The following is a 27,159-nucleotide window of genomic DNA, read 5'->3' as shown; positions in this document are numbered from 1 at the left end:
TTAAAGTAGCATTTTCAAAACATGGGACTAAACCCAAGGTGTGACATTTAAGACTTCGTGCCTGTAAAGACAGTATACATTGGGCTACTGAAAAACAGCACATATCTTTGGCCTACTTGGTAATATAAATCATTCTGCATTAAAGATCCTGCTTTTGTTAGTGATAGTTAGGGAAAAAATCATCTGAGACTCTAAGGCACACAATTAATTGGTTTAGGAAAGCTTTTCCATTTGCTAGGTACTTTTCTAAAACTTTAAAATGTTAGTGTCACACTGAACTCCTGCCCTTATAATGGACCCTGCAGCTGCAGGGAGGAAACCTCTATCAGCTCACATGGCCACCCCATGAGGTTATGAGAGAATTTTTTAGGTCCCTCTCTCCCCTGAGAGGGCTTACTTGAAATATCACTTGCCTTGAAATTACTCTTTCCACAATCAGCATGGAGCCAAACAAACAAAATTTTTTTACAAAGGATCAAAGGATTTAACATGTGCAAAACTAACTATAGATTTAGAGACAGAAAAGCAACAAGAGAAGTTCCATATTGTCTCACTTAGCCACACCATAGCCTTCCTGGGGGGGGTTGCCAGCATCACCTGGTAAATTATGCCACTTATAGAAAATGACATAGCTTAGATCAATTCTGCCTCCAGCTTTTTGAATGTTTGTACCTAGACCAAGTGGTCGAGAGAGACTTTGTTGTACACCCAAAGCACATATAAGAGAAAAGTGGTATTTGCTGATACATTCAAGTGACCTTGCCCAAGTCTAATAATTTTTCTTTAGGATTTAATTTGGAATAAATGGAGACACAGTCTGCATGTTTACAGGAGATGCTAACTGTGCAATAGCCTAATAACACTGTGCAGTAGCATGCCAGACAAACCCTGTGCTAATGCACTACTGTACCGTATTATTTGGCTACTGCACAAAGTAGTACCTATAAAAAACCCATGCACCAGCACTACTGTGCACTAGCACCAGTTACTGCACATTGATTTAGTACTTGGTTATGCTAGTACTAAACTTAATGTGCCGCAACTACGGTGCATTAATGAACATGTAGATGCACCCAGTAAGTAATAACCAGGTTTAAAGCTGAAAAACTAATATGAGGTTTGTCATCCCCTATTTTCTTTGGCTATGAACAGGTTGTTTTTTTTTAAGTCAACAACAATTATTACCAGCAAAAATAAGATTTGTTCCAAGTTGGTGATCAAATGGTAAACTGATTCTTGGGTTTGCAGTAAAGAACAATTCAGCCATGGATTACAAAGTGTGATAGCAGGGGACACATATGGCTCTATGAAATAACACTTCCCATTATCTTAGGTGAATGTCAGTACTGTTTTTCTCTTGCAGACATATTTCATGGGCTGCGTATCTTAATTGGTTAAATTCAGTCTGTGCATATAGCAAAGCTGTGTTACTCTGAACTGAGAGATCACATGTATTACATAAAGGTAGGATTTGCATGCAGTAGTATTCTTTCAGGAAAGCCCATGAGTTAGATTTCGAGATGCAGTTAAAAAATTTTCTACCCATAACATTTTCAGTGGCGTTCTAAATACCTTACCTATACATCATATAGCTGAACAGACAATGGGCCAGAAGGACTATACCATTTACACCTGCTGGAGATCCAGCCTAACGAGCGTAAGTGGCAGGATATAAAAAAGATGCTTTCCTCAGGTGGGTTTAGCAACAGAAGCACAGGTGGAAGAGTCAAGACTGATAACTGAGGCATACAACTTAAACCCCCCAAGGAAATGGCGGCCTCCAGTATCTTGCATCCCAGTATTGCGAGTATGCAGTGAGGAGTCCAAACCAATTCTTGTGAGTTCAAAGGACTTTGCCTTCTCTGAGCAAGGAATTGATGCTTTTACTTGAGAGCACACCTGCTATTTTACACCTCAGTGCATTTAATCTCATAAACAAACAGAGCACTAATTGTTTCAGCTTTCAGGGAAATAGGGTTTGTAAGGCAGCCTAGTCATGCCTGGAATTTAACTTTCTGTAATTCAACCTTTGCCACATTTGGATTACAGCAAGCATCTTGCTGTTTGGCTATTTGAAGCATAAACCTTTCTGTACTCAATATTGTTTAACTGAAAAACTATAAACTGTCTCATTGTTCTGCTTACTGCCTCTTCCCAGCCGGTATGAAAATGACTGCAAGTACATCTGTTGCTTGATGTCAGCCTAGAGACAACTTCAGCATCCCGTACACTGACAGCAGCAGGCAGCTAGCTTGTTTCTTTACCTTTTGCTGAAGCTTCCCTGAGCTCCAGGCTTTTCTATGGAAACCGTGAGCATACCAAAAGTTAACCCCTCCCTTCCCCCCCAAAAACCTAGCAGTTCAGAAATATTTCAAAGAGCTACTTTCTAAACAAATGACGCTGTGGAGTGAAATACACTGCATCTGTTTATATAGTGAACAGGGAGAGTAGGACAAACAGAAATAAAAAGCAATGTGTTTGTCAGAGTAACGTCTCCTTATCTCCCATTTTCCCCACTTTCATGTATAAGGGAGGACAACACCAAGATACCCATATTTGCATTGAGCAGACACAACCAACTGGCATTAGACCTTCATATATTCTGGGGAACTTTCTATCTGTGGTACTGAATGAGTCGGATCTCAAGATCTCCATGAATATGAGAGACCCTTGGCCTCAGATTCTGCCTTAGATGCGAGCAATTGGTATGAGCCTTCCAAGCTTTGTTGAGACATCCTTCTTACTGCAGTGCTTACAACCTTTCGGTATCTCTAAAGAAGTGCAATGGTAAACAGCATACGTAACAGCTAATGCCAGCAATGAAAATCTCTGTGAACAAGACAAAGAATAGGACGTCAGATCGCCGACGTCTTATATTTTCTTCTCCCTTCTATACAGCATATCTGTGAAATGTCTCTTATTGTATTGTAGCTTGTTCTGGCAGCTGGGCTGCCTACAGAGAGCAATAGTGTGCCCCAGGAGAAATGGCTTTTGTTATAACAGGATGATCATGTTAAAGCTTTTTCATTGGCTTTAATCCAGGCACAATACCGGAAGAGTAGGACTGGCTCACACCTCTTAAATATGGCTCCAAGAGGGAAGAACAATTACTTATGACTTCTCTTTTTCTGAAAAAAAAAAAGAACGTTTCACAGCTAGTTTCCCCAGTAAAATCAGTTTGGGGCTAGAAAATCAATGTTAGAACAAATACACATCTGGTTATGAATCACATGACTAGTCCTTCAGGGAGAGCGACACATTTCAGAGTGAATTCACTTCTTTTAAGCTCTCCATAGGAAGTATTAATGTGTTAGAAAGTGAACAGTAGGCAGGAAGAGAAAAATACTGGTGTGAAAGCAGCTTGGCAAGAGCATTCTGGGCCCCCTGAAGTTTGGAGATAAGGGAGTTGCAATGGTTAAAATGGGAAATGATAGGGAAGCAGACAGGAACCTACAGCATCTTTACAGATGGAGTGATGTCATTCACACTGAAGTCATACCCAAAGTTAAAACCAGCAATGACATACCTCAGAGAAAAATAATTGAAAAAAATGAAGAGCAATGGATATTCATCTTAGCACTCCTACCCAGGGTGGAGAACAAAGGGAAGATATAAAACCTCCCTCCATTGTAGAAAGGACTATTAGAAAGACAGATCTCACACTAAGAGAAGATTCTTCAAGAAATGTGAATGTGTAATGTGTAAAATAAAAATCTGCACCAGGGTCATATAAGAGCTATCCTGTTAAGAAAGACCTGAGGCTTACAGTGAACCATAAGCGAGGTGCTTTTGTTGCAAAAAAAAAAAAAAAAAAAGACAAAGCCAACAGAGTGCTGGGTTGTGTTAAGAGGAGCATTACTTGCAAATCAAGGAAAGTGATTTATTTTGCTCTATTCAGCTCTGGTAAGGACTAACCTGGAGTACTGTGTCCAGTTTTGGGCCCTACACTTCAAGAAAGATACAGACAGATTGATAGGATTCCAGCAAAGACTGACAAAAATTATTAGAGGCCTGGAAAACATGATTTATAAGGAAAGGCTGATCAAACTAGGGTTATTTAGTCTAGAGAATAGAAGACCAAGAGGGTATCTGATAATAGCCTTCAGATACCTGAAGGGGAATTATAAAGAAGCTGCAGGCAGACTTTGTACTGTGGCTGTAGGAGACAAGACTTGGAGCAATGGCCTCAGGCTGCCGCAGAGGAAATTTAAGTTGGAGACTGGAAAGAACTTCCTGACTGAGGGTGGCTAAAGATTGAAAAGGTACCTTGAACACAGAAACATTGAAAGAAACTGTGCAATGTCTGTCACTGGACATTTTCAAGAGTGGGTTAGGCAGAAATGAGATAGTTTAGTCAGGAGATCCTGCTTTCATGATTAGGACTGTGCGAAGCTTCAGTCCCTGATTCGATTTGGTGGAGATTCGGCCCCACTCGGTGGCCAAAACTCCAAATCCAAATTGGACCCTTTAATCTCATCAAATTGAATCCGAAAGAGGACCCTTTAATCTCTTCAAATCGAATCAGAACCCTCCAAATCGATTCAGAGAGATTTGGAAAGATTCAGAGATTCAGTTATAGACACAGCTATAAATATTTTTTCTACCTACCTCTAAGTAGCAGAGGCTCATGAATGCTGCAATGCTGGGGCAGACGAAGCATCCCACAGGAGCATGGGCGGCTCCCCAGCGTGCTTGGCAGCAGACCTGGAAGTGGACCAGAAGCACTTCTGGTCCACTTCCGGGTCCACTGGGGAGCGTGCAGGACCCCCCTTCCCCGCATCCCCCTGGCTTGGTGACTGGTGCCTCCTGGGTGGGGGTAAGGGGGTCACCTCACACTCCTGTGGGATGCTCCATCCACCCTAGCATCACAGGAACCATGAGACATGCTGGTACCTCAAGGTATGGAGAAAAAACTTTTAAAGCTGCGTCTATGTCTGAATCACTGATTCTCTGAATCAGCATCAAATTTTCAGATTCGGATTCAGCCGAATCAAATCAGGGACAGTGATCCAAATCAACTAATCAAATCACTGCCCCTGATTTGGGCTGAATCCAAATAAAATAAGGCCTGCTTCACACACCCCTACTCATGATGTCCCTTCCAGCCTTACCTTCCTATGACTCTTAAAGGAGTTGAGAAAATCATCCATAGAGAGTTCAACTCATGCTGCTGGAAAGGGTGACTAACACAAGATCTACATTTCTTACATCCTTATTTTGAGGCTTAAACGATATTACAATGGTATGCATGTTATTTTCATTGCCATCTGCAAAATGGTAAATTTCACTCCACAGAAGAATGTTGCCAGTACTTAAAGGATGTGCAGAATAGCAACAAAGGTCAAAGTTATTGGGGCAGGAAGTACCATTTATTGTACATACGGAATTGCAAAGCAGATGCTTTTGTTTATAGATTAGATGAGATATGAAGGGAGGCAGAGATCAGCAAGAACTAAGTACTTTGGCTGCAAATAGCATGGATTACTTTTCTTTTCAAAAGGAAGAATGTGCTAAACCTACAGCAGAGGCATCAGTAGAGTTTTCATGGTATAGAAATGAGTGGTTCTGCATAAGCAGTATTTTTCCTCAGCATTTAACTCCTGGTGCATTATCTTGAAGAACTTATCTTGCAGCTTCCTAAAAACATGGATTTCCAAGTTTGTCAAAATATTGAACAGTTCTGTTTGTTTGTTTGCCTGCCTTAAAAGAGGAATATAATTAAATTGCCATAAATCCAATCTTAGCTATTTATGGAACATAGTTTTGTTGAAATATTATGCTCCAAACTTGTTAAGTGTTATTTAATTTCCTGCCCTGTTTTCAGTCTAATTACTACTAATCAAAAGTTAGTCCATTTGAAGGCATTATCTTTCATGCATAAAACTAGATAATTTTGCTTCCTCAGGAAGGTTATAATTTTCAAAGATATTATAAGCTTCTCTCTTATGAAGGAGGATGGCCTGGAGGAGAATCAGGAGATCCAGCACAGGATGCAGTCCACAAGTGCCTCTTTTGAGAAGAGGCTTCATTGTGTTTTTCTTCATTGCAACTTCTGCAAAGACATGAAGGTTCATGTTAACAGCACAGTCATCATCCACATTCTCCTCTATGGACGTGAAATGTGGGTGACCTACCATCATCATCTCAAGAGCCTGGAGAGGAGTCACCAATGATGCCTCCAGAAAATACTTCACATCAAATGGGAAGACCACCACACAAATGCCAGCATCCTTGCTGAAGCCAATGTTACCAGTATTGAGTCACTGTACCCCAAGCTTCAGTTTCGCTGGACTGGACAATGTGTGCTAGCCCAACTCTTGACTCCCAAAACAAGTGCTTTACTCCATGGGCGACTGGTGCCACCTTAGTTAAGGGGTGCATGTGCCCCACAGCAACCAATCAGCAACTGGGGGGGGGCGAGTCAGGGGGTGCACCGGCACTCTCAGGGGGTGCATGTGCACCCCCGTGCACCTTCTACGCATCACCACTGCTCTACTCACTTCTTTGCTCCTGAAATCTCTTCATGGTGGAACAAAATGCTACAAGGACATATTGAAGGCATATTTCAAGAAAGTGGATGCCAAAATCAAGAGCTGGGAGGAGCTGGATGCTAACCAGCTCCAAGGGCACTACAACCTCAACCAAGCAGAAGACTGTTTGAAGTAAAGCATCTTGCCCTAAAAACAGAGAACAGAAGAAGGAAAATGAGACAAATCATAGTCTATGGCCTACTCTTTTCTGTGGACAGACTTGCATTTTCTGTGGATAGATCTGGAACACAAGGATTGGACACTTAAGTCACCTCAAGACCCATCAGTGACCTGTGGTGGAGGTCATCTTCAAATCAAGGGATGGTTAACAATGAAAATAAGGCAATCTAGGACCCTAAGCATACCATTGGAATAACAGAGACATGGTGGGAGCTCACATGACTGGAGCACTGTCTTGGATGGGTACAAATTGTTTGGGAAGGACATGGAAGGAGAGAAGAGGAGGAGGAGTTACACTTTATGTAAAAAAGCTAAATGATTGCTCAGAGCTCCAGTATGAAGCTGGAGATTTGCATGTTGAGAGTCTCTGGGTTAGGGTCAGAGGAGAGAGCAACAAGGGTGATGCCATGGTGGGGGCCTGCTGTTGACCACCAGACCAGGAGGAGATGGTGGATGAAGCTTTCTTCAAACAGCTAGTAGAAGTTTCCTCATCCCGCTTCTCATGGGGGACTTCAATCACCCTGACATCTTCTGGGAGGGCAATACAGCAGTGCACAGGCAATCCAGGAAGTTTTTGGAGAGTGTTGGAGACAACTTCCTGGTGCAAGTGCTGGAGCAGCCAACTAGGGGCTGTGCTGTCCTTGACCTGCTGCTCATAAACAGGGAAGAATTGGTGGGGAATGAAGCGGTGGATGGCAACTTGGGCAGCAACGACCATGAAATGATTGAGCTCAAGATCCTGAGGAAAGGAAGGATGGAGAGCAGCACAGTAAGGTCCCTGGACTTCAGAAAAGCAAACTTTGACTCACTCAGGGATCCCCTAGGAAGCCAGACTGAGGGGGAGAGGAGTCTAGGAGAGCTGGCTGTACATCAAAGAAGCCTGAGAGTGGAGAAACAAACCATCCCAATGTGCAGGAAAACTAGCAAGTATGGCAGAAAACCAGTTTGGCTTAGCAGGGAACTCTTCAGTAAACTAAGTCACAAAAAGGAAGCTTATTAGAAGTGGAAATATGGACAAATAACTAGGGAAGAATATAAGAGCATTGTTCGGGCATGCAGGGATGAAGTCAGGAAGGGCAAAGTGCAGTTGGAGTTGTGGCTAGCAAGGGTCATGAAGGGTAACAAGAAGGGTTTCTACAAGTATGTCAGTAGCAAAAGGAGAATCGGGAAAAGTGTGGATCTTACTGAATGAGGGAGGTAACCTTGTGACAGAGGATGCAGAAAAGGATGAAGTGCTCAATGCCTTTTTTGTCTCAGTCTTCACAAGCAAGGTCACCTCCTAGACTGCTATGCTAGGTATCAGTTCGGGAAGGAGGTGAGCAACCAACAGCAGTGAAAGAACAGGTTAGGGGCTATTTAGAAAAGCTGGACATATATAAGCCCATGGCGCAGGATGGCATGCACCTGAGGGAGTTGGATGAGGGGTTGGCTGATGTGATTAAAGAGCCACTGGCTATCATCTTTGAAAATTCACGGTGATCAGGAGAGGTCCCAAATTATTGGAAAAGGGCAAACATAGAGCCCATATTTAAAAAAGAGGAAAAGGAGCATCCAGGGAACTACAGACCAGTCAGCCTCATTCCCAAGCCCTTAGAGGAGAAGCAGGTAGTTAGAAAGATTCAATATGGATTCACGAGGGGCAAGTCATGCCTGACCAACCTGATTGCCTTCTATGATGACTGACTCTGTGGATGTGGGGAGACCAGTGGATGTGGCATACCTTGATTTTAGCAAGACTTTTGATACGGTCTCCAGCAATGTTCTCCCAGACAAGTTAAGGAAGTATGGGCTGAATGAATGAAGTTGAAGGTGGATAAAAACCTGGGTCAAGCACTGGCCTCAGAGGATAGTAATCAATGGCTCAATGTCTAGTTGGCAGCTAGTATGAAGTGGATTGCCCTAGGGATTGGTCCTAAGGCCAATTTTGTTCAACATCTTCATCAATGACCTGGAAGATGGCATAGAGTGCACCCTCACAAAGTTCACAGATGACACCAAGTTGGGGGTAGCAGTAGATATGCTGGAGTGTAGGGCTAGGATTCAGAGGGACCTAGACAAATTGGAGGGTCGACTCAGAAGAAATATCAAGAAGTTCAACAAGGACAAGTACAAAGTCCTGCACTTAGGATGGAACAATCCCATGCACCAGTACAGGCTGGGGGTTGATTGGGGGTGACAGTGGACAATAAGCTGAATATGAGCTAGCAGTGTTCCCTTGTTGGCCAAGAAGGGTAGCAGCATCCCGGGCTGCATTGGTAGGTGTGTTGCCACCAGGTCAAGGGAAGTGATCATTCCCCTCTATTCAGCACTGGTGAGGCCACATCTGGAGTCCTGTGTTCAGTTTTGGGCCTCCTGCTACAGAAAGGATGTGGACAAATTGGAGAGATTCCAGCAGAGGGCAACAAAAATGGTGAAGGGGCTGGGGCACACGACTTAGGAGCAAAGACTGAGAGAATTGGGCTTATTTAGTATAGAGAAAAGACTGAGAAGGGCTTTTATAGCAGCCTTCAACTACCTGAAGTGGGGTTCCAAAGAGGAAGGAGCTGGACTGTTCTTAGTGGACAGTACAAGGAGCAATGATCTCAAGTTGCAGCAAGGGAAGTTTAGGTTAAATATTAGGAAGAATTTTCTCACTAGAAGGTTAGTAAAACACTGGAACAGATTACCCAGAGAGGTTGTGGACTCTCCATCCTTGTAGGTTTGTAAGACCTGGCTAGACAAAGCTTTGGCTGGGATGATCTATTTGGGGATGGTCCTGCTTTGAGCAAGGGGTTGGATTAGACGACCTCCTGAGGTCCCTTCCAACCCTAACTTCCTATGAGTCTATGATTCCACAGAGTTCACCATTACCTGAGCTGCCCTTTGTCCCCTTACTTGCTTATAGTGGCAAGGATTCCCTCATCCCTGGAGAAGAATAAGTGTGTGGAGAATCCTGAATTTAACTCATATAAAATTAGGGTTGGAAGAGACCTCAGGAGGTCATCTAGTCCCAGCCCCTGCTTAAAGCTAGACCATCCCCAACTATATCATCCCAGCCAAGGCTTTGTCTAGCTTGGTATTAAAAACCTGCAAGGATGGAGATAGCCTGTTCCAGTGCTGTACTACCTTCCCAGTGGGAAAGTTTTTCTACTAACTAACCCAAGGGTTGGCAAAATATGGCCCACTGGCCAGATGCGGCCCACCAGGCCATTCTATCCAGCCTGTGCCCCCCCCCCCCCCCCCCAAATTGAGAAAATTAATATTTAGTTGCCCCTGGCTGCCTGTCATGAGGCCTTCAATGGCTTGCCAAAACTCAGTAAGTGGCCCTCCACCTGAAATAATTGCTCACCCCTGAACTAACCTCAACTACCTTTGCTGCATCTTGAGACTATTACTCTTTTTTCTTTCATCTGCCACCACTGAGAACAGTATAGCTCCACCATCTTTGTAAGCACCCTTTTGGTAGTTGAAGGCTGTTATTAAATCTCCTCCCAGCCCCATCAATCTTCTCTTTTTCAGACTAAATAAGCCCAGTTCCCTCAGCGTCTACTCAGAAGTCATGTCCCCCTCCACTGAACTCTCTCTAATTTGTCTATATCCTTTCCGTAGTGGCAGGACGGGGCAGGAGCAAAACTAGACACAGGGCTCCAGGTGTTGCCTCACCAGTGCTGAATAGAGGGGAAGAATCACTGCCCTTGACCTACTGGCAACACCCCTACCAATGCAGCCCAGTATTCCGTTAGCCTTCTTGGCAACAAGGGCACACTGTTGGCTTATATTCAGCTTATTGTCCACTGTAACCCCCAGGTCCTTTTCTGCTGCTTAACCAGTCAGTCCCCAGCCTGCACCAGTGCATGGGATTGATCTGTCCTAAGTGCAGGACTTTGCACTTGTCCCTATTGAACCTCATTAGATTTCTTTTGTTCCAATCCTCAAATTTATCAAGGTCTCTCTGAAACCTAGCTCCACCGTCCAGCGTATCCACTACTCCCTCAGCTTGGTGTCATGTGGAAACCTGCTGAGGGTTCACTCCATCCTATCTTCCAGGTTGTTGATGAAGTTATTGAACAAAATTGTCCCCAGGGTCAACCCCTGAGACACTCCACTTGATGCCAGCTAGACATTAAGCCATTAATTATTACCCTTTGAGCCTGATGATCCAGCCAGTTTCCTATCCAACTTATAGTCCACTCATCCAACCCATACTTCTTTAGTTTGCTTACAAGAATGTTGTGGGAGGCAGTATCAAAAGCCTTGCTAAAGTCAAGGTATACCGCATCCACTGCTCTCCCCACCTCCACAGAGTCAGTCATCTCATCACAGAAGGCAGTCAGGTTGTCAGACATGACTTGCCCTTGGTGAATCCATGCTAACTGTTCCTAATCACCTTCATCTCCTCCAAATGCTTAGAAATGGATTTCCATCATCTTTCCAGGGACTGAGGTGAGGCTAACCAGTCCTTATTTCCCCAGATTCTCCTTCTTCCTTTTTTTAAAGATGGGCACTATATTTGCCATTTTCCAGTCATCTGAGACCTGTCCCAATCACCCCAAGTTTTCAGAGTTAATGGCCAGCAGCTTTGCAATCACATCAGCCACCTCCCTCAGCATCCTTGGGTGCATTGCATCCAGCTCCATGGATTTCTAGAAATCTAGCTTTTCTAAATATTTCCTAACCTATATTTTCAGTGCTGTCTGCTGCTCACCTCCTCCCCAAACTGTGATGCCAGGTGCAGTAGTCTGTTAGGTGATCTTGCCTATGAAGACTGAGGTAAAGAAAAGACATTGAGTACTTCACCCTTTCCACATCATTTGCCAAGTTATTGAAACCGATTCCAATATCATGTATATAACACTAAAACATCAGCATTTTGGATCTAAATTTGTCCACAAATGAACTTTCAGGTTTTGTTCTGAATTATTAAAAAAAACAGATGTAGGGACACTGCTTCCGTAGGAATTTAAAAAAAAAATAAATCCTAGAAAAAATACGAGAAAACCCAGACCGAACAAACCCAGTTTTTTTCAAAATTGGCATTTTTCTGACAAGGACTGACAACTTTCTGTCTGGTTCTCACCTCATTTGGCACGTTGTCTAAATTAACTTGAATGTGGCTTGCTTTGGAGTGCTTCAGCTCTGTGCAGATGTGTAGTCTGCCCTATCCCCCTTTCAGTCTCTTTAGAATATCTATGACGGCGTGCAGAAGTCATGCTTTCTGATCGGGAGGCTGAAGAGCAGGAATCCTTGCATGCTTCTCAGCCTCCAGCCTGCAGGGGTTCCTGAGAACAGCCAAGTGCACAAGTGAGCATTCATTGGCATTGGACACCGCTTTCTCTCTCCTCCTCTAAAGAAGAGCAGCTGTACAATGGTCTTCCACCAGAACAGAAAGAATAGGAGCAGAGGCCCCCCATTTCTTACAACCCTAGCAGTTTGGGTTGTGTTTGCTTGGTTAAGTGGAGGGTGTAGACAAGCTTTTTCCTCCTGCATTAAGGTACTCTTCTTGGCAAGTGGTCTGAGGGACACCCAAATCAGTAGGTCTTGGGATTAACATCCCATGGAGATACATAAGGTGTTTTCTACCTTTCTAAATGATAGGTGCAGGTTGTCTGCACACTTATAGTCACTCTGCCTATCCTTGTATTGGTCACCCTGAGTTAAGTTTACAAGCTTTATTTGCAATGATCACAGCTAGAGCTTTACTCTTATTTACAAGGCTCTGAGGCACAGATTTGTACTCCCTGGATCTTTCTCTGGCTCTGCAGTATGCTTTGCTTGATCTCTGGTGCCCTTGTCTTCCCTTTACTGAATACCAGGCCACCCTCTATTTGCCTACAGGAAGGTTGAATAGGAGGGATTCAGTGAAGAGGTACACATAAATCCAGTAGCCATGTTATATGTGCTTTACTCAGTTATTCAGCACATGGTTTCACAAGGATGATGCAGCTTTGAAGTGTATTTTAAAAAAAATCAATTCATATGTCAAATGTAATGCCTTGAAAAGGCTTAGCTTCAATGCACAGAGTTTTAAAGCACATTTTTTATTGCTCAGCACTTCCTGCTGGTGCTAGATGCTTAGCCAAATTTATCTCCCAACGAGACACCTAAGCTAAAGAACAGATTAAAAAATATTCAGGTCCCAGCCTCTCCCATTAAGACACCCAGTGTGCTGGACTCTACCAACAAGCTTTTCCTCAGGTCATGATATATTTAAAGGTTGCAGTGCAGTGCCAGGAATAAATGCTACTACAGAGGGTAATTTTGGTAAATAGAATTAGAGTGCATCCTACATTTATCACAATTTCATCTGTTATTATAGCTAAGCATCATGCAACCTTGCTTTCCTAGGATCAAATCAGAGTAGCTGTGCAATTACACTGATTGAAAAGATGATTACATTGAAGTCACCTATGATGATAATGATCTTACATTTATCTAGTGCCTTTCATCACAAAACACTTTACAAATTGAGAGGCAAAGTTGTATGCAGGAATCACTTCATACATTACAGACACAGCTACATCTGGTGTGAAATGCGGCAACTATTTAACATTGCACTGCTACAATAAACAATGGTGTTTGGTAAGAAATAAAGAAAGCATCTACCTGAAACTGATAATGGTTGTGCAGTAGCTAGACAAGACAGCCATCGCCTGAACTGGAATTTAGCTAGAATGTTTTATGCTAACTCTTGACATGTGTTGCTTTTCTAAAATGTCTCATAGACTCTTGTTTAACCAAGAGTGATCATCCACTCCCTTTTACATCTCATCGGAAAGGTGGTAGTGCAGGTCTCCATGGCTCAGTGATAAGACACTGATTTATTACAGACTCAGAGGAAAGAGTACAATCTACTTAATCACTGCACTCTATTGGGAGTCATACTACAGGCTTCTGCAGGCATCACTGTGTTAGTTGGGAGTGTGAAAGGGTGCAACCAGCATAGTCAGGCCAGTCAAAAGCTGCTGGCAGGGACAGACTTAATACCAGACACCTGTACTTTAAGTAATATAGCTTGCTTTGCTTGCGTGAACTCTGCCAGTAAAAAAGCAGTCATAGTAGGATCATTTTGCTGGTATATCATACCAGCAGCCTTAGCGCAGATGTACCCTGAGATTTAGGATCAGGTTCAATCCTGCACCAGAGATTTACTATGTTCTACTCCTGATTTAGGATCCTTGATAATAGGAATAGCAAAGCAGACTTCTATCATACTTCCTACCGGTCTCATTCCCAGGGCCTGGGAAAGCAGAGGTGCAGGTTTAGGTGGCACAAATGCATCAGCAAGGGGGCTGTAACCACCACGGAGAATTTGATGCTAAGGTAGTTTATTTGATGCTAAGGTTGCTTATCACAGAGGCAAATCAGTTAGAGCAGAAGATGAATAGCTCAGACACCCCCTCACCCGGCCCCTCACTAAATAAAAGGAATCAGATTCTTTAGGATAAGTTTGACTTGCCTGAATTTTCAATGTAAAAGTTAATTTCATGAACATCTGGGGATGGAATTAATTAGATTTACATTTTGCATGGTATCTTGTGGAAAAAAAACTGACAATGTTTTCACACTCTGAATTCTTCTACACACTCTGCTCCCACCAGCCTAAATCCAGCTGTTTGAATTGCTTGGTTATGAAGTCTGATTTGGAACAATACTAAGTAGATATCCAATAAGAAAGTTAATTCATTAAAAGAAAAAAAAAAAGGAAAAAAAAACCAAAACTGGAACTACTGGTATATAGGGGCTTGTCCTCCTAGATGAGACTATAATACAGTATTCTGTGGCAAGTAACAGGAGGAATACTAGACATGAAAGCACTAGATGAGCTCGGCTGTCCCCTTGTAGAATAATAATGATCATTTACCTGTGCTCAAAATGTCAAATAGGAGCCATCACTGACTATAAGCTGCTAAAATGTAAGGAAGACCAGTATTGTGTCTGTTAGCTAAGGTATGACCTACCTATGCCACCAGATCTGTCAGTTTTAAAGGAAGAATATTTTAACTGATCCTACTGCCTCACCTTATTTTCTCAGTTTAATGAGCACTACTGAAGGCAAAGAAAAAAGAAAAGGTACTTAAAGGATAGAAATTCAACTTTTAAAAAGTCTACTTTTATGAAAGATTTCTCTCATGCATGTATGGAATTACCTTTCCCCCATTGTCTGATGGTTTAAATGTTGTCAAATAGACATTGTTTCAAGCAGCAAATCTGATTTTGCTCAGTTTTTCTGTCATTCTGTTCCTGATGCATGCTTTTCTGTTCACAGGTCGTCATGGAGATGGAGCCTATTGGCCAGTTGACACAAACTTGATTGATAGAAGTAGCCTGAATGGTAAATATAAACTAAACTAGACTCCATCCAACTTTATTTCAGAATTAAGTCCCGTTCCAATGGTAACTTCTTTTCATTCTTAATTTTCTCTCTTTCTGTCTTACTTTCTCTTCTCTTTTTTTCCCTATTCCGGAGCCTGACCAGTGTATGTATTGGTGCCATTTTCAAAAATTCTCCTCGCTCGGCTAACTCTGGCAATGAAACATTAGCTTGAATGGAAAATGACCTGGTCATCGACATGCATTTTTTGAAGTTTAGCTGTGATATAAAATATCTGCTACTAATCATCCATCCTTTCAGTATCTGTCTACACATTGTATCCTCCCTACCACAGAAGATGTCACATCTTCAGTCTGTGTTACTTTTACTCTACTAAGTCAGAGAAAGTTAGCGAATTTACACCAGCTAAGGAGCTAGCATCATAAAATCCTTAATCATGATGTTATTGGTTATAAGATTTTATGTATTGAACAAGCAGTGAGAATTAAAAGTATGCCAGTGCCAGCATTTTCAAATATGGAGTCGCTTAGGAACTTTCAAAGGTACAGAAGTTAGACAGCCAAGTTTCATTGACATTCAGGACCTATGCTGCTATGTCACCTCCATGTTTTTTGAAACCACACTTTTGCTGGGTTGCAATCACACTTAAAATACTATAGTTTGGATGTAATTTAATAGATCTTAGCATGTGTTCAAGGAAATTTAAACAAGGCTTGCCCTCCAAGCCGGCTAGAAAAACAGCCAGCACGGATATGATAAACTTTAGAGCTGTGCAAAATTTTGCTGAGTGTTTTGTTTCACAAATGTTTCCATGGGTTTCAAGCTCGAAACAGCAAAATCAAAATGAAACAAAAAACATCAAAACAGCTGCAAAACGAAATGAGGGCACTCAAAATGTTTTGAAAGCTTCAAAATGTTTCAAGTTTCAAAGCAGCCTGGTGGTGGGAGGCAGGGGAGAGCCAGGGCTATGCTCTAAGTGGCTCCACAGCTCCAGGTGGCTCAGCCCGGCAGGGAGCGCAGCCCTGGCTCTGCCCGCCTCCTGACACCAGGCTGTGCTCCATGGGGCTGGTAGAGCCTATCGGAGTGCAGTGCCGGCTCTGTCCACCTCTCACCACTGGGCTGTGCTCCGATCAGCTCCGCCAACCCCATGGAGTGCAGCCTGGTGCCAGGAGGTGGGCAGAGCCAGGGCTGCACTCCGATCGGCTCCGCCAGCCCCACAAAGTGCAGCACCATCTCTGCCCGCCTCCCACCACTGGGCTTGCTCCATGGGGCTGGTGAAGCTAATCAGAGCACAGCCTGGCAGGCAGAGCTGGGATTGTGCTCTACCTCCTACCGCTGGGCTGAGCTCCATGGAGCTTGGTGTTGGGCATGGGCTGTGCCCAGCACTAGTCCCAGGTGGCATCAGCAGCCTCCTGTCATCTGGTGCAGATCCAGGGGCCCGCAACCCTGGGAGGAGTCTGACGCAGCTCCTCAGCACTCCTGGGGGTGCAGGCCCGTGGATCTGCACCCAGATGACAGTAGGCTGCCAGTGCTGCCTGGGGCCAGTGGCAGCATCTGTCTTCCCCAGTGCTGGGTGCAGGGTGTGCCAACTGCCTGACCCAGGTGTAATCCAGTGCAGATCTGGTGGCTCACACCCTTGGGAAAAGTCCAGCACAGCCCCACATCTCTCCCAGGGGTGTGGGCCCTCCCAGGGGTTCAGGCCTCCGAATCTGCATGCTGGATGACAGGAGGCTGCAGCTGCTGGCAAATTTTACTTTCAAGACTTTGAGGCACAGTTTCCAAGAAACCTCCTCACCTATGTCCTTGAAATATGGCTGGCTTCATGCCCTCAGAAGGGGCTACCATCCCTGCAATTTGCATCTGAATCAGGCAGCAAATGACAATGTTTTAGGCATTTTCACGATTCTCTATTATAGCCTATTGGCGAAACGTCAAAACGAGTCGAAACAGTGAATAGTTCTGATGAAACAAAACGGGACAGTTCTTCAAAGTGAAAGGAAACAATGAAACAAAACACTGTCCCTTTGAAATGGCAAAACATGTATCCAAACGAAATAATAGTGTTTCGCACAGCCCTAAAAACATCTTGAGAAGAAGCCTGCGGTAGTGTTGCAGTCCACTGCTAGCTCATGGTATTTCTGAGAGCACTGGTGTGAAGTAGCCTGTGTAAGAAAAGGAAGGTGCCAGGAGATTAAAGAGGGAAATGGAATAGATAACTGAGAAAAATTAATTATCCCTTGGCATCTCCTAACCATGACTGAGTAGTTATTAAATGTATTGTAGATTTTGTAAATGTAAACCACAGAGACAGGAAATTAGACCATATTAAAAAGCAGGTCCTAAAGATAGCCCTCACTCTTTAGTTTTTATGACAAATTAAAAAAATCTGTTTGGATGGCCTAAAGCTAACCTCGCCCAATGCAGGAGAAAGTCTTTCACATTTTCAGTTGAAAAAATATGCTAAGCCTAATAGAGCTCTAGTGTAAAATCATGTATATTTTCCTTATAAGAGTAATTTTACTTAGATCTCAGGTCATAGGGATGATGGTAGAAATGAGGAATAAAACATAATAAATAATAAAAAGGAATGTGTTAAAAGCAAAACATAATAAAATGTATTTCAAGATATTTTGTTTCAATTTGTAAAGCCCTCTTATGGAAAATTCAACATTAATTAAACCTGAACTGATTTAGCAGCACATGAGAGGGAACCAGATGGATTATAAAAGAGATTAACTGAATCTGATTGCTATCAACTGAGTTTTAGATATGCTATCAATATCTTCTCTTTTTCCTGCATAGCTAATAGAGTTTTAGTATTTTCATATTATTGAGTGCAAGAAAAGAACAGAGTACCTGAGGTGTTGCATAAAGCCAGGCTAGAAAATACAAAATTATTACAAGGCACATAACTGATTAAGTCAAACTGATTACTTTCCATAGACAAGACGAGGAGGGAATGCTGAATTTAGTAACCTTCCTCTGCTATATTTTGCCAGTAAACAAATGACTGCTATTTTGTATTTTAAGCATAACTCCTGCTGTTACAAGCAACTCAATAATGGTGTCTTACATGAAATCAGATCCGTCTAATTAGTGCTCTACTTTGTTTTGTATTCAGTTTTCTTTTTCAAAGCAAGAGTTTTAGATCACTTTTACTAAGTTTTATGACATTGTCAACAGAAGCTTCACTACAGGAGACAGAGTTCAGCTATAACCTAGTTTTTTTAAAGCTGTTTCTCAAGACTGAAAAAAATATATAAGAAACATTTGAAACTCAACGAATAAAGATTTATTTCACTCTTCAGTAACAAACAGCAAAGAAAGATGTTTGGGTGATATAGAAATGGCTTGTATAGGTGGCCTGGATACCCCTCTGGAAGATGTTCATAAATACGTAAGAGTCAACATTTGCATTGCTATATGCTGCTTCTGTGAAGCTGAACAGACTTGGTAATATTTTAAGTAAAAGTATTCAGGCTTAGGTTTAATGAAGTTAGTTAATTCATATGCACTGTGTAGACTTAAATCCCTTAGAAACCTATAGCAAATATGGTTTTTTCTAAGGTACAACTTTTGCCAGGAAGGTAGAATGAAAGCTAATGGTTTTTTAAAGAAAGCTTTACTAGTTTTCCCCAGCAAATGATATATTAAAAGATAAAAGTTACCATCATTTAAAAATCCTACTTTTTTGCCATAGAAAATATCAAATGATAGTTTATGGTCTAAGGAAATGAGGCAGGCACATAAATAGCTACTATTGCCTGGACATATCCCTATCTTGTAGTTGTTGTTCTTATACCATTATTTGAAGTTGGATATATTTGTTCCTATTCTAGGGGAAACTGGTATTATCTTGTCTTGAAAGAAGTTGAGGAACATTTGAAATCCAGGACTTCTTGTAGAAAACAACATATTGTTGTGATCATAACTTGACCTGTTTATGTCAACCATATACTTTCAAGTATAGTTTTAGGAAAAACAGCTTTTTCCCCAAGTGAAAGACGGTAATATCAAATAAAGTCCCCGAAGTACTGTTGCCCTCACAAAATCCCCATGAAAGAATCAAATAACCATGGAAAGGACCCATGGGGTTAAATGCAGTAAAAATACTAAACTAAAGCACAAGCTTCCTCTGTATTAATGATACTTTTGCCTAAGGCTCACCATATTATCTGCAACCTAAAATTCCATGTCAGAATGTATCAAGACAAATGCTTTTTAATTAAGTGGAACTGTTGACAGGTTTAAACAAATTCAGGTGCTTATTAGAAGGCTAGATCTGAATTGCAGCATGCCATGTGGGGTCATCTACACTGCCATGGTGGCAGCAGAGTAGAGAACTCCTTGCAAAGGTGACAGCATGGCCCAGGGCCAGGACAGAGCCATGATTCACTGCCAGTACATTCCTGCCTGGGGCGTGCCGGCTGCAGATCGCACTTTGCCCTGGCTCTGGACCATGCTGTCACCACCAGAAGATCCCAGCCCAGCTCCAGAGCAGCTCCTCACCCTGCCAGCTGCCCTGCCAGCAGGGGCAGCACTAGGGGGGAACTATAACCACCCCTCCCAGCAGTGCCACCACCACTGCCCACCCTGCATAGGTGGCAGAAGCTGAACTTGCTCCACTCCCACCCGCAGCAAGCTCTGCCCCCCCAGCCGCCCTTCAGCCCATCCACCAGGAAGAGGTAGCTTAACACATACACGTGACATGAGTTTTGCTTTCAAAATTTAGGGGTGCAGTTTTCCCAACCCCCCTATACCTATCTCCTTAGAACTTGGCAGGCTTCATGCTCTCAGAAGGGGCCATCATTCCTGCAAGTGTCATCCAAATCAAGCTAGAAATGACAAAGCTATAGACTGTTGGTCCTTCCTTATTATATCCTATGAGCGAAACAGAAACAGTTTTGCCGTTTCGACCTGTTTCGACAGAACAAAATGGAACAACTGTTTCAAATCAAAACCAAATTTGAAATGAAGTGCTGTTCTGTCGAAATGTCAAAACACTGGTCGAAACGGAGCACTGCCATTTCACGCAGCCCTAGTAGGAACTTGCTGGACAATTTTGTAACTTCGTCCCAATTTTGGCAGTCGACATGACTTTGTGCAGAACAGCAAGATCCTTCAGTGAGGAACTTCTGAATTGCACAAAGAAGGCCTGAGAGATCTTCTAAGGGCTTGTATCATAAAACCTCATTTTTTTTTGTTTGCTATATAGTGACTGGTTGAAGGGTAGAATATTAAGGTGTCTTGCTATGGCTCTAAAAGCTTTCATTACAGTTTGCTTTAGGCTCATGCTGAAGGCTGTCTACAATAGGTCTGGCTCTTTGTTTGGGCTAGAGACTCAAGGATGACAGGTCATGAATGTTAGCTGCATCACTCTGTGGTGTGTCACATGTTAGTAAAACTTAGTAGTGCACCTGATGGGAATTAATGGTGCAGAAGCCCCGGGTGCCGCCTTTCAGAGGAGAGACGTGTACAAAAATAGATGCTGTTGTTGTCAGCAGTGCAGCTGCCAGTGCTTCCCCATGAACCAAAGCTGTCCAGGGCATGGAACTGCCCTGCTATGCTCCTTAAGACTGGTGAGACCTAGCCAAGCTGCCATGATGGATTTTCTGGGATCAGCTGAATCATGGTTAACAGTGAATACCCAGCAGCATCCTTACGAACCTGGATTAGAAATCTTTGGTTTCATGGAAAATGTAACCTTTGAGGTTGAGGAGAAAAGGGAGAATTAATGCCTGGAGTAGGGGAGAGGAAGTACTACTTTTATTTTACAGGTGGTCACTGTACAATGTATCATGTTCGTCCAAGGTCTTGCGCTGAATTTGAAAATTAAAATAAAAACCCAGTACTGGATTCCTGTCCTAGCTCATTTAATTGTGGAAGCATGAATCTTACAAATGGTTGTCTTGTTTCATTTCCTGAAAAAAGAACTATGAGAAAAGGTCAGTTTATTTAAACAAATTAATTTGTTAAATGCAGAAATGACACGGGGTAGGGAATCAAAACAGAAAATTGCAAGGAAATTGCATTTATCACTAGTTAAAGCTGCAGTCCAGAAAGGTTTGACCTTTTTTACTTTCTCATTCAGTTCTAATAAAGGCAAAAATACTTCACAGACTTGTTTTTTAATTGATAGCTGTGAGTTTTTGAGGGGATGATGCTGCTGGAAAATTCTCAGCAAACTCTGCTCCTGAAGTTCTTGACATATTGTAGTACAACTTTTCTTTTATGCATTGTGTTCCATTGAATGAATGGTGATGAATTATTCATTTCTTTCTCCAAACTTACATAGCATTTTGGGTTGGTTTTCCTGAGCTTATGATGTTTCTGGAATCTGTTAGCAGAAACAAAAATGACTAACTTGCATCCTTGTCCAGTACTTAACCCTCTAACTTATGATCCTGGACCTTTGACCATGATCATTCTACCTTAGTCAGGCAGAATCCCTTTGACTTAAATGGAAGACTTCCAAGACTGAACCTTAGAAAAAGAGGGTAATTATTTATGTATGTAAATGGACACATTATGCAAGAAGATGTTAAAAACAGATAAAATGTGCATCTTCAGTGTAATGGTAGGTATAAAAGCTGCAGAAGGTAAAGTTCCCTGTAAACTGGTTATTTAGAACCTAGTTTTGCAATTGTACTGAAGTTAGGAGCAAATGAGGACACTTAATTTCAGAAGATTAAGTCTTCTATTTGCTATTGTGTTCCAGGAGAAGTATGGTCAGCATATCAATAAATGAAATGTAATGTAATATGTGCCTGATTAAGAACTGAATGGGATACTTGGAGATGAGTCAGGGATTCAGTCTAGCTAAAATATGAAATACACTCTCCTGTAAATATCAACAGAAACTACATAAGCCATAAAAAAAATCCATATTGCCTATTTTTTCCATTTTCAGCTGATAATAGCAAATATGAGGGAGGGCCACTGAATCCAAATAGCTGGTTATTAATTCCCAGTAAATACCCTGCACCTCCATCGTTATTGCTTAAATATTTTCCTGTTTGCCGTGCCACCCAAACACAGCAAAAGATAAATTTCAGTGGTTTATGACACCATTCTGAGTCTGCTGTCTGTTTTTTAAGTAGAATTCACACATCCCTGACAGGCTTTAAATTGTATCTGTTTTTATGGGTGGCTTCAAACAGAAGACGGGAGTAGATTGTGATCACACTGTGTCAAGCAGTTTGTCTTCCTGCACATCAAATAAGTAGAATATTTCTTATAAACCATGACCTTTCATCGTTTGTGTGGCATAAAATATCTTCTTTTCCCCCTTCCCCTTGTCTCTTTCAACTAAGGACAAAATGTATCCATGTGATCTGGTGAGCAAACAGATATGTATGTACCCCATTCTTGCAATCTCCATTAACTATGACCATACATTGGGTTGGTGTGTGAACTCTACTGTCAAATTCTGCTTCTGATCCCTCTCATTATTTATATTCCTTCAGAACCTCCCATAGGGCAGATGCATCCTCCACACGGCAGTGTGACACCTCAGAAGAACAGCAACCTTCTGGTGATCATTGTAGTCACTGTTGGGGTCATTACGGTGGTGGTGGTGGTGATTGTGGCTGTGATCTGTACCCGCCGTTCTTCAGCGCAGCAAAGAAAGTAAGTGGATGGAGGGACAAAAAAATATTACTGATACTATGGTACCCCTTCTGTTGTTTCGTCCCAAAGAGAGTATGTGAAAGGATTTAAGATGTACAATCAGAGACAACCCAAGCAAGGTGCAGGGCCCCGCCCCCAGATGCAAGGTAGCTGGTGATGGATTCGGTGGCGGGGGGGTGGGGTGCCGAGTGGCCGGATGTTCCAGATTCGATGGCGGATTCAGTGGTGGGGGTGGGAGGGGGGGTGCGGTGGCAGCACGGAGTTGCTGTGGCTGCGCCACCTGGGTCTGTGGGGCCCCCCAAAGTGCGGGGCCTGATTCGCCCACCCTAGGGACGACCCTGTGTACAATCCTGGTCCTCAACATTGAGGGAATGCACAGTCCCAAGGAGGAAAATATATAATCAGATCCAGACATTTTGTGCCACTTGGGGGCTCCAGAGGTTCTGAACACTGGACATGAGTGGCTGGCTGAGATTTTCTTTGTCACAAGAGAATTTCCTGATCTAGCCCCTTTGCCACCCTAAGTACTATCAATGAGTGGCACATGCAACGAGTGAGAGTGTAACAAAGAAGAAATGCAAAGTGGGCATGGGAGAGGAGCCAAGGGTAAGGGGGCTGCATTGGTGGCCCAAGTCAGAGCTGTTAAAAAGTAGTTGTAATACTTGACTGAGAATCAGGCAATTGGTCCTTCTTCCCTCTTGGTTCACACCCTTTCTCTGGCCTCAAGAAGAGCTCAGCCACAGGACAGAATTGGGGAAAATCTGCCTGTCTGCATACCTGAGAATATCATCTGTATATCAGATTGCCTGACTTCTCCACATAAAAGGAAGGCATGGAAAAGTAAATGCTTAGCATTTGGGAAATTACTGTTCTGCTCTAGCTTTCAGGTCCTCCAAAGTGACTTCTAGCAAGATGAAGCCCACGTGTGTTATACCTGCTTATTCTTATAGGTTAAAAAATACAAGAAAAAAAACACTGGAGAAGCACCCCACCTTTTTCATGTGCTATGAAGGAACGGTTCAGAGCTTAAAATTTTAGCTTGCTTCATAAAAAATTAGAAAAATGAAGGGTACCTCTGATGACCAGAGGAGTGACTCCACTTCACTCAGCGTATCAGCAACTGTTAATTTTTTAAAAACTTAATCAGTGAAGCAATGTCTTGTTGCACTATTCTAAATGATTAGAATTTTGCATCTAAAATTTAAACATAGTTTTAGATGATGTAGCCTGAGGATGATAAATGTTTGGATTACGTGTAAAGCAAATCAATTGCATTGATTTTTGTCGATGTTTGAGGGGAAAAAGAGAAGTGAGCAATGATAGAATTAATGGTCATGTGGCTGAAATTGGCTTTGAGCTTGTTAAACTCAGAGGTGTGACAGTATAGTTACTAGGAGTCAAATTTTCAAAAATACCTAAGGACCAGTGCTTGAGGCTAGGTTTTTCAAAAAGAGTTTAGGCTCCATTTAGGCACCAAAATGGTAGATGGGTCGGTCTCGACCTGGAAGGGTTTGGGCAGTGGGGTCCCGCAGGGCTAGTGGACTCCAAGATGAACATGAGCCGGCAGTGTGACGAAGCCATCAGAAAAGCCAATGGCACTTTATCGTGCATCAGCAGATGCATGACGAATAGGTCCAAGGAGGTGATACTTCCCCTCTATAGGGCGCTGGTCAGACCGCAGTTGGAGTACTGCGTGCAATTCTGGGCGCCACACTTCAAAAAGGATGCAGATAACCTGGAGAGGGTCCAGAGAAGGGCCACTCGTATGGTTAAGGGCCTGCAGATCAAGCCCTACGAGGAGAGACTAGAGAAACTGGACCTTTTCAGCCTCCGCAAGAGAAGGTTGAGAGGCGACCTTGTGGCTGCCTATAAGTTCATCACGGGAGCACAGAAGGGAATTGGTGAGTATTTATTCACCAAGGCGCCCCCGGGGGTTACAAGAAACAATGGCCACAAGCTAGCAGAGAGCAGATTTAGATTGGACATTAGGAAGAACTTCTTCACAGTTCGAGTGGCCAAGGTCTGGAACGGGCTCCCAAGGGAGGTGGTGCTCTCCCCTACCCTGGGGGTCTTCAAGAGGAGGTTAGACGAGTATCTAGCTGGGGTCATCTAGACCCAGCACTCTTTCCTGCTTATGCAGGGGGTCGGACTCGATGATCTATTGAGGTCCCTTCCGACCCTAACATCTATGAATCTATGAAAATAAGTCACCAGATTTTGAGACGAGCTCGACATCTTGAGTGATGAACTGGTTTGAAAATCTGCCTCATTGTAGACGTTGAATTCCTAAAAGTCTGGCCCTCCTGCCCCATAAAAATAATGGGATTATTATTATTTTTAATTCACTTGGCTTTGAATCAAGCAGAAGGCTCTCTTGGGACTATTGTTGTATAGAAAAAGGTTAAATGTGGAAATAAAGGTGGTCGGCACCAATTCTTTTTATATTGAAAGTGGAAAAGAGTCATTCAGGGCCAGAACCTGTTTCCTCTTCACGTGACCAGCCCTTCCTTTCTGTGCATACTCAGAAGGGTGCACATAGCTGCACAGGGGGAATATAATCACCCAGACCCACACATAGCACTGGGAAATCCTGAAACTTTAGTTGCAGAAAAACTGTAACTATTGGAAGGGGATGATAGAGCCGAAGAAGGTCTCCCACCCCTTTAGCCCAATAGTCTAATAGTTAAGGCACATGGCAGACCCATGTTTTAGTTTCCTGTCACTCAGACAGGGTTTGAATTTGTTTCTTCTGCTGTCCAGTGAAGTTTTCTAATCACCTGACCCTGGGCTAGACATTACCCAGAATATCCTCCAACCCCCTGCCCCTATTGGAGGTGGCCAGGAGGAGAGCAACAATGAGAAAGATGCTGCCCAGGAAGGGACGTGTCCCTAGATTCTAGCTTGGGACCCTGCTCCCAATGGGACAGAAACTATCCAAGTGCTATTTAAGTATTTCATATAATTAACATTAAATACAAGGTCCGGTGGCCTGAGCTCATGGAGAGGGTTGGAGAGCTCTCTGGGCAATGCTTAGATTTTGGTCTGGTTATTAGAGAACTTTGCCAGGAAGCAGGACCTAGAACTTGGGTGCTCAGCTCACTTGACAAGCTCTTGAGCTGAAATGGGGGTGGAGGTGGCTCTTCTTCTGCTGCTGCCATTACAGCTAGTACACTTGTAGGGCAGTCCTGTTTCTCTACAGTCAGAAACTGAATCCCAGATTGTGTGCAGGACCCAAAAATTGTGGTTAGTTGGCTAGGTAGTGCCACTTAGGTCCATGAAGGGTAAAGAGGATCTAGTTTTAACTATAAATAACTAACTAATATTTAGGCCAAAGCTGCAGAGATAAGAGCAAAATCTGAATGACCTAAAATTGAGGCCAGTGAAGTCCATGTGTCTTACAAACTTTGATAAAAAGCCACCTAAACTGAAACAATGTGGTTTACATCGAGGCATTCAATGCAGCGCTGTATCTACTTTTAGAATCACAAGTAAAGTTCAGAATTTGGAAAGGTGATAATAGCAAGGAAAAGCCATTTCCAACTGACTAGGACTTTTGTCTTCCTCATTCTGCAAAAATATAATATTGTGGAATGGTCTTCTAAGAGCAGTTGAGGGAGGCTACATTTCTTGAGGCAGTTAAAACTGAATGGGAAAAAGCAGTATAAAATGTACTGTATGGAATAGTTCTGTACGGCCAAAGGGAACGGCTAGGTAACTTAAGAGCTATTTTCTGTCTCTGTCATTTTGGGAAGAATGAAATATCTGCCTGCAAACTTTTCAACAGTTCAGAAGACTATAAAGAGCAGAAAAATGAGATGATAAAGAGTTCAGACTTAAATAACTTCTTATTGTACCTCCAGGAGCTGCAGCAACTCTTGTAGGATGTCACTTTTCTTCATATCCTGAATCCTCACAATACTCATAGCTTCCTCAGTACTGGGAGCTCAATGGCTTCTGCTGGGAAAATATGCACTGATAATATGCCCTCTCCCCCAGGAGAGAAGCCAGAGGTGAAAAGTTCTGGATGTGCCCGCTTTACCCTCCTTATCCTCAGCATCCACTCTGCTAGAGTAATAGGCAATACTGGCCTAGATAGACCCATGGTCTGACCAGTAAAAGGCAGTTCTTACATCTTTCAAGAAGGTGTGACATCTGTCTGCCTTCACTTGTCAGCATAAAGGATACACTTCAGCCCCATTCCCTTGTATACCTGCCTTTACTTCTCTTTACTGAAATGCCCAGTAATTTCACTACATCCTTATGCCCCCTGCCCCTTTTTAAACAGAGCAAAATCAAGATGGCATTACTTTAGGAAGGTTGAACCAACCCATTAAATTTACCATTGCAAGAATCTGTCAAAACCAGATGGCTAGATTGCAGATGGATTGTATAATACAATACTCACCAGTGGTATTGATAGAATGCTAAATATCTCCTGTGTGGCTTGTAAACAAGTAATCTCAGGAGGCAAGGTGCTGGTACAGGTAGATCTTTAGTCTGACTCAGTTA

The 27,159-nt window shown here is 42.8% G+C and overlaps 1 protein-coding gene across 2 annotated transcripts in view; it reads left to right on the top strand.

Annotated features, from left to right (window-relative positions):
- DCC (DCC netrin 1 receptor) overlaps positions 1–27,159 on the top strand; it is a 1,021,998-nt gene that overhangs the window by 915,172 nt on the left and 79,667 nt on the right. For both annotated transcript variants that reach the window (XM_019495847.2, XM_059725279.1), the window contains exons 22-23: positions 14,956–15,021; positions 22,488–22,650. In XM_019495847.2, the coding sequence (XP_019351392.1) occupies positions 14,956–15,021; positions 22,488–22,650 (229 nt within the window). The remainder of the gene's footprint in view (positions 1–14,955; positions 15,022–22,487; positions 22,651–27,159) is intronic.

This window comes from Alligator mississippiensis, chromosome 3 (genome assembly GCF_030867095.1).
Source record: "Alligator mississippiensis isolate rAllMis1 chromosome 3, rAllMis1, whole genome shotgun sequence".
In the NCBI taxonomy this organism is placed as follows: domain Eukaryota; kingdom Metazoa; phylum Chordata; order Crocodylia; family Alligatoridae; genus Alligator; species Alligator mississippiensis.
This window is presented reverse-complemented; position numbering and strand designations above follow the sequence as displayed.